This window comes from Bison bison, unplaced genomic scaffold (genome assembly GCF_000754665.1).
Source record: "Bison bison bison isolate TAMUID 2011002044 unplaced genomic scaffold, Bison_UMD1.0 scf7180017864061, whole genome shotgun sequence".
Lineage (NCBI taxonomy): Eukaryota > Metazoa > Chordata > Mammalia > Artiodactyla > Bovidae > Bison > Bison bison.
The window spans coordinates 7735660-7743682 of NW_011494633.1; the positions used below are offsets into that span (position 1 = coordinate 7735660).

General features: G+C 52.5%; 1 protein-coding gene across 1 annotated transcript in view; it reads left to right on the forward strand.

Annotated features, from left to right (window-relative positions):
* Window positions 1–4599, forward strand: part of LOC104985852 (serpin A3-1) — an 8627-nt gene extending 4028 nt beyond the window's left edge. Inside the window, exons 3-5 of the mRNA XM_010836250.1 lie at window positions 1571–1841; window positions 2975–3122; window positions 4184–4599. Coding sequence (XP_010834552.1) covers window positions 1571–1841; window positions 2975–3122; window positions 4184–4375 — 611 coding nt within the window. The 3' untranslated portion in view covers window positions 4376–4599. The remainder of the gene's footprint in view (window positions 1–1570; window positions 1842–2974; window positions 3123–4183) is intronic.
* The last annotated feature ends 3424 nt before the right edge of the window (window positions 4600–8023 follow it).

The window sequence follows — 8023 nt, forward strand, 5'->3', positions numbered from 1 at the left end:
TTGGTCATAGCTTTTCTTCCAAAGAGCAAGCATCTTTTAATTTCATGGCTGCCGTCACCATCTGCAGTGATTTTGTATCCCAAGAAAAGAAAATCTGTCACTGTTTCCATTGTTTCCCCATTTATTTGCCATGAAGTGATGGGACTGGAAGCCATGATCTTAGTTTTTTGAAAGTTTAGTTTTAAGCTGTAATTTTCACCCTCCTCTTTTACTTTCATCAAGAGGCTCTTTAGTTTTCTTCGCTTTCTGCCATAAGGGTGGTGTCATTTGTATATCTGAGGTTATTGATATTTCTCCCAGCCATCTTGATTACAGCTTGTGCTTCATCCAGCTTGGCATTTCCCATGACATACTCTGCATAGAAGTTAAATAAGCAGGGTGAACAATATACAGCCTTAACATACTCCTTTCCCAATTTGGAACCAGTCTGTTGTTCTATGTCTGGTTCTAACTGTTGCTTCTTAATGGGTCTTTGTCTATCTGGAGGTTCTCTAAATCAGAGCTGTTATTGCAGCACACAAGGGCAAGGGAGCCATTAACCCTTTGCCTGAGCCATAGGGAGACTTTTTATTCACAAACTTGCCTGGCTGCCTGGAGGAAGGGGCTTTCCTCTAAGGTCACTCTGGAGTGGCTGGGAACCCCAGCTTCTTTTAACACATGCAGGGAAAGCCACTGCCCCGCACACTGCAGAGTGGTCAGGTGCCTAAGCGACACCCACTGCGGGGACATATTCACCCTGAACTGGGAACTCCTGGCAGAGCCCTGGGTAGCCCTCCTGGATCTGTACTTTCCTCTGTAAATGAAGCCATAGATTCCCAGTTCTCTGGAAAATTGTTAATAATCCAGGCCAGATCTAATATGTTTCTTCCTTGACTTTTCTGTGTTCTAATTTCCTACCACCCTGACCTGTCCCAGGACTTTCTCCTCCCCAGGGGTACCCCACCAGCCCAGCTTTCCCTCTCCTCCTGTCTCTAACCATGGGGACACAGGCAGGGGTGGAGACAAAGCAGGAAGCAGGGGTGGGTATATCCTCCATGAGCCCCAGGGCGCCAATCTCCCCAAGAAGCCCACCCCCTGACATTAAGGTCTCCATCTTACATGGGGGACACCCAAGCCCCCTCTTCTGCCCTCCGGGTTCCTGTGTGGCTCCTGCTCCAGCCGGGCTTACGGCCATGGGGATGGGTGTCCTCCCTACAAAGCCAACGACTAATGCCTGGTCGCTAACATGTCCCCTTGAAGGACCAGGTGGTCCCATATCTCCCCAGGCCCAGCCTCATCCCCATCTCTCCCTTGCCCTCCACATTCCTGTTGACTTCACATGTAGCACAACTAACCAGCTTTGTTTAATGCTCCCCTTCTCAATCCTGACCTCTGGGGTTCACCACCATCCCCAAGGACTTAACCACCTGCCCAGGTGTATGATCACACCTAGCAGGTCCATTCCCAGAGGCACGTGGTGGGAGGGGCTTCTGCCATGGGGAGGGTCTTCCCCAATAAAGGACCAGGGCCGAGGAGGGAGAGACTGCAGCTCTTGCACTCACAGACTCTTCACCTGTCCCCCCATCTCCAGCCCAATGGAAGACCCCCTTTGACCCCAAACACACTGAGCAGGCAGAGTTCCACGTGAGCGACAACAAGACGGTGGAGGTGCCCATGATGACCCTTGACCTGGAAACCCCTTACTTCCGGGACGAGGAGCTGGGCTGCACGCTGGTGGAGCTCACGTACACCAGCAACGACAGCGCCCTCTTCATCCTCCCCGACGAGGGCAAAATGCGGGACCTGGAAGCCAAGCTGACCCCGGAGACGCTGACGAGGTGGCGAAAGTCCCTGCAGCCCAGGTGACTGTCCCCAGGACCCAGAGCTGTGGGTTCAGCTGCCTTCTTGGTCCTTCCCCTTCTACCTGGACTCCTGACCCCCAGCAATAGGGCCTCAGGAATGTGCGGGGCAGGGGCAGGATGGGAGAGCCCACCACGATGACCTTGCCCTTTGCTGCCTGCCTGGCTCAGTGCTTAAATCCTTCTGTAAGTTGATGACATCTGAGAGGGTGGGAGCTGAAGGTTTGGCTCCCATTAACAAGGGCTGAGTCATGAGAACTCCACATGACCCTCAGTTTTCACGAGCTTCTCCCCTGACTTCTCCTCTTGAAGGTAGAAGGATCGAATAGAATCGGGTGAGGGCCCGGGTGTGATGGGCTCTGAGGATCACACTGGCGCTGTCTTTCCATTGTAGTCACTCGTTTATCACTCACCCAGTCAGCACTGGTTGAATAGGTTAACTGAGGACATGCTACGCCTCAGGGACTGACTTAGACCCTGTGGTAGGTCAGCAAATAAACGCTAAATTCTCTGTCCTCATGGCACTCTATAATTGTGGAAGACAGACTGGAAATAAATATAAATACTTTATTAGGTTGAGAGGGGACAAATGGGGAGGTGGAGAGAGTAAAGCACAGTAAAAAGGGAGAAGAAAATTGTATCCAGAGGTAGTTTGTGATCATAAATAGGGTGGCCCTTAGGTGAGGTTGCAGTGAGAGACTGAGCCTTCTGGATGTGTTGGGAAAAAGCATTTCTGGCCAAGGGAATAACCAGGGCAAATCCTCTGAGGCAGGAGCGAGCCTGGTGTGGTTGAGGATTATTGAGGCCAGAGCAGGAGAGCAGAGGGAGTGAGAGGGGAAGCTGGGCAAGGTCAGGGTCCCCCCCGAGGGTGGACTCAGGTCACTTGGGTCCTTGCAGACTCCTTAAGCTCCCCCTGCCCTGGTGCCTGCCTGGCATGTTAGACTCCTGCAGATTGGAATGGATAAGTAACAATAAAGGGGATTTAGCCTGAGGGGTCTAGAAACTGAGAACAGGAGTCCTTATTCCAGGGAGAAGGGGGTTGGTTAAGAGGAATCATTGGAAGACCATGCTGTGAGATGGGAAAAGGCAGACATCTTTTCAAGCAGGTGTTCAAATTTATTTTCCTTGTTTCCTAGACGAATACATGAACTCTACCTGCCAAAATTTTCCATCAAAAGCAACTATCAACTGAATGACATCCTCTCCCAGCTGGGCATTAGGAAAATATTTGCCAACGCTGACTTGTCAGGAATCACAGGGACCGCGGACCTGGTAGTCTCCCAGGTGAGTCTTTAAAGTGTGGACAGTTCATCCTCCTATCAGAGCACAAAATGTGGAGGCCAAACAGATGACAGGTCACATTGAATTTGTAAAATATTGCTTTTCCTGCAACTCAGTCTCCCTCCCGGGGACTCCCCAAGCCCAGGAGAGCTGGGTTACCATCACAGTGACATCAGGTCCCACCTTCCCTGAATTATAAAGTGACACAGAAGCTTGTCATTGAGAAGGACCCGGAGTGGAAACAGCAGTGGACCCCATATCAGGCTCCATCTTTCCCTGCCTTTTGGGGGAAATGATCACATTTCTGCATCCCCCAACTTTTCGTCTTTAAAAGGAGCATATAGTTATTGGTTCCTGTTTGGTGCCTAGCGGAGCAGGTAAGAGGTTATAGGTACTAACAAAGTCTCTAAAGCAACCATGACGAAAATGCACTAAGAGTAGGCGAGAAAACACCCAGTGTCCTGGTGCTGTGATCCTAGAGGCAGAGAAGCCAGAGTGAATGGTGGGGTGGGGGTGGCTGGGCAGCCCTGCAGGCTCCCCTGCACCCCGCCTGCCATAGGACCTGGTAAAGGAGGCACAGATGCTATGGGGCTTTGTGGTCCAGGGCTGGGAAGCCAGTCCTAGGCAAGGGAGCTGAGGGCTCAGGGACACGTCAGCTGGGGCAGGAGAGGAGCAGAAAGCAGTGCTCACCCATCAGTTGCTTCGACACGGAGGGACTGTGGACAGTTGCCTGCAAGAAAAATGACTTGACCTGGCCCTTCCCCTATACTAGGCAGTCTTCAGAGACAGCACAGTCTCTGGGTTAGGAGAGTGAGTCCCTGTTCTTTTCCTATCTGATGCTGGGCACATCGCTCACAGACGTTGCCTTCAGTTTGCACATCTATGTATCACAACTATGCAAACCAGTTGACAGTTTGTTGGGAGGACAAATAAGTAGAACAGATGGACAGCGGAGTGACGGGCCAGCGGCAGGGGGGGGAATGTCAGCCCCCTTAGAGGCGCTAGGTGACTGCTCACCTCCGCCTGCCCCGTCTCCAGTGGGTACTGCTCTGGTGTCCCCACAGGTGGTCCACGGCGCTGCGCTGGACGTGGATGAGGAGGGCACGGAAGGAGCTGCTGCCACGGGAATCAGCATGGAAAGAACGTTCTTGAGAATCATTGTGCGTGTCAACAGGCCCTTCCTGATTGCCGTAGTTCTCAAAGACACCCAGAGCATCATCTTTTTGGGGAAAGTCACCAACCCCAGTGAAGCCTAGAGCTCCGCTCTGAGTTGTGGGTCCCCTCCCTAAGGAGCAGGGTGCGCAGGTCCTGGGTGCAGCCTGGCCCCTGGGCACTGAGGATCCACCCTGCCTGTCCCCACCTGCTCACCTCTGGGGAGGTGACAGGGACTCTGCTGGGAGCTCCCCATGCACAGGGAGTCTGTGTCCGGGTCACAGGGAGACTCTGAAACCTCTGACAGCAATAAAGCACTTTCCTCGGACTTGCCTCTTTCCTGTGTGTCTCCATGCAGCTGCTGCCTGAGCCCTGAGGCCACCCCCACCCCCAACTTACCACATCTGCTCAGCCCACCCCAGACTCTGAGCCCCTCCCTCTGCCCCAGCCTCACCAGCCATCCCAGGAGCAGGCTTCACACCCGTGACCAAGCCTGCTGGACCACAGGTCCAGGACTGAAAGGGGCCCTGCTGCCTGATGCCCACTTTCAGGGGCTCTGATCCCAGGTCCATGTTCACCCCTCCCTCCCCAGGGCACACAGTGTGCCCTTTTCTGGCACAGCCCCTGGACCCTGGCATCCTGCAGCTGAGCTGGGTCTTCCTCCCCCAGAACCTCCCCTCTGCCTTCCAGCAGCAAACCTGGGAGACTAACTGCTTCCCGGGCCCCAGCTGAGCTCCTCCACCTCGTGACCAGTCCCACCTCCTCCCCTGACAGACGATCCCCATCAGGCAGAAGAGGTGTGCCAGGAGGGAAAGAGCAGCAAACACACACCTGTGACAAGAGCAACAGCCCAGCCCTGCCTCCTACTGACGTATGGACGGCTGTGTGATCTCCAGGGAGGACAGCTCCAAGTGGTAATGATGGCGTCCCCCACAACTGAAGGGTCGAGAGCTCTCTTTCAGGTAGGTGCTAAGACCTCTACCTGGAAGAACCCATTTTTAGTCCTCATGATGATCATAACAGATACATCCTGTTACTCATCCTACTTTACACATAAGGAAACTGAGGAACAGAGAGCCTCTGTAATTTCCCTCAGGTTCACACAGCTACTAATTATGGCTGGCAGAATTTATCCCAACCTCCTCGATCAGAATACTCTGAGCCGCTGAGCCATTCTGCCCCATAAATGCTTCCACAGTGATGGTTCTCTAGGAACTTCAGATCTGACGGGCAGGATGTGAGGAAGCAAGGCTCTGGATGCTGAGAGCAGAGGGCCAAACTTAGTTTGGGAGGTCAGGAAAAGCTTCCTGGAGGAGGTGATTTCTGTGATGTCATCGGAGGGAGAATAAGAATGTTATGGTGTGAAGAGACAGCAGAGTGTTCGGAGCAGCAGCAAGAGTGAGGGTGACATTTTCAAGAAGCTGAAAAATATGGGCAGATCTGAAGTAGGAAATGAAAGGCTTACACAGACGGTGTGGCCATGATGGAGCCACTGGACCTCAGGTGGCCTGGCAATCAGTAGCAATGCTGGAAAGGTTCCAAAGAGTCCTAGGCAGCTTTAAAGGAATTTAAACAGAGCATTGATGTGAGCAGATGTGCATGGTAGAGAGATGACTCTGGCTTCTATGTGAGAAGTGATTCAGGATCCAGGTCAGGGATACAGGCTGGGTATTGTCGACTTAAAAAATACTCACAACCTAAAAGTTGAGAGTTATGTTTTATTTGGTGGAAATTTTTAGGACTTCAAACCCGAGGAAGAGCACCTCAAGTAACCCCGAGCAAACTGTTCCCAGAAGGTAGGGAGAGGAGTCAGGTCGTATAGAAGTCTGCCACAAAGGGCAGGTGGTCTGAACATCATAAGTATTTTTGTGAGTTAAAGAAAACCAGATATCCCAAGTTAAGGAATCTAGAGCTTTTCTCTGTATGGGAAGATGTGGGAGTCTGGGCTCACTGCAATCACTCCTTTCTCATGCGTCTCAGCTATCTGGGGCCAGTATCCGGCGTTTTTCACATCCAATGTTCTTCAGTGCTCACTGTAGGGAGTGGCTGCAGCCTGAGTGCTGTGAGAGGAAGCAGGTATTCTCCTCCTGAGTGCCCTTAGGACTCAGGAATTCTCTTTTGGAGGAGTTGCTGATGACTGTGACATCCTTGTTTACGGATATGGCAGGACATACTCCATTTCTCAGTATTCGACAAGTTATGGCAGGAATTGGGGCCAAAGTGGGTCCAGGCTTGAAAGGGAGAATGGGAAGATTGGAGGCCTGTGAAGAGAGCATTAAAGGACTGTGGGTGGATGTGGGTAGAAGAAGGAAAAACAACCCACGTTCAGTTTGGCTCCTGGGTGATGACAAGGCAACCCCCGAGGAAGGACCCCCAGCAGGAGGAGCAGGTTGTGGGGGAGGGGACACCTCTGGGTTGGAACCCCAGGGGTGTGGTTCCCAGGAGGCAACCAAGGGACCTGCTCAGGGAGGTGTTCTGGAGAGAATCAGGCTGGAGAGAAGCATGAGGATTCGTGCCCACAGGAGGGGCAGGTGAGTGGTGATGGGAGGAGGCCCCCTAAGCTGGGTACCATAGGATGTGAAGAGGAGGAAACCTTAAAGGATGCAGCACCAAGGAGAGCGTGCATGGAGAAAAGCTGTCACTCAAGGACCACTGGAGAGGTACTCAGGGGACGAGAGGGGCCTTAGGGGTAATGGAAGGATGAGTGGTCCATGGGATGCAGCGGTCTAAAGCCACAGGGGGCAGGGCAAAGGCAGGGCCAGCCTAGTGAGCAGAGCCCTGCCTTGGCTGGAGGGGGAAAGAGATAGAGGTAGAGGGGGGCAGACGACCTTTCTAGAGTTTAGTCTTCAGCTTGGCAAGAGCTAGCCTGGAGTTGGCTTCTGTGCTTTAATGACGCTGGGCCCATTTGTATGACCTCAGGAAAGATTCAGGAGGTGGGGTGACCAGCACCAGGGCTGCAGTGTGGCACAGTCCTAAGGGGAACTTAATAGTGGTGACTTCTTGTTCAGTCGCTAAGTTGTGTCCAACTCTACAACCCCATGGACTGCAGCACGCCAGGCTCCTCTGTCCTCCACTGTCTCCCGGAGTTTACTCAAATTCATGTCCACTGAGTCAGTGAGGCTATCTAACCATCTCATCCTCCGCCATGCCCTTCTCCTTTTGCCTTTAATCTTTTCCAGAATCAGGGTCTTTTCCAATGAGTCGGCTCTTCACATCAGGTGGGCCAAAGTATCTGGGCTGTCCCTTATTACCTGTGTGACCCTGGGGGGCAAGGCCCATCACCACCCTGAGCTTCTGTCTCCTTGCTTGTAAAATGGAAGTGAATACTGTTACATTAGAATAAGAGTATCAGTTCAATTCACTTCAATTCAGTCGCTCAGTCGTGTTCGACTCTTTGCGACCCCATGAATTGCAGCATGCCAGGCCTCCCTGTCCATCACCAACTCCCGGAGTTCACTCAGACTCACATCCATCGAGTCAGTGATGCCATGCGGCCATCTCATCCTCTGTCGTCCCCTTCTCCTCCTGCCCCCAAATCCCTCCCAGCATCAGAGTCTTTTCCAATGAGTCAACTCTTTGCATGAGGTGGCCAAAGTACTGGAGTTTCAGCTTTAGCATCATTCCTTCCAAAGAAATCCCAGGGCTGATCTCCTTCAGAATGGACTGGTTGGATCTCCTTGCAGTCCAGGGGACTCTCAAGAGTCTTCTCCAGCACCAAAGTTCAAAAGCATCAATTCTTCAGCGCTCAGCCT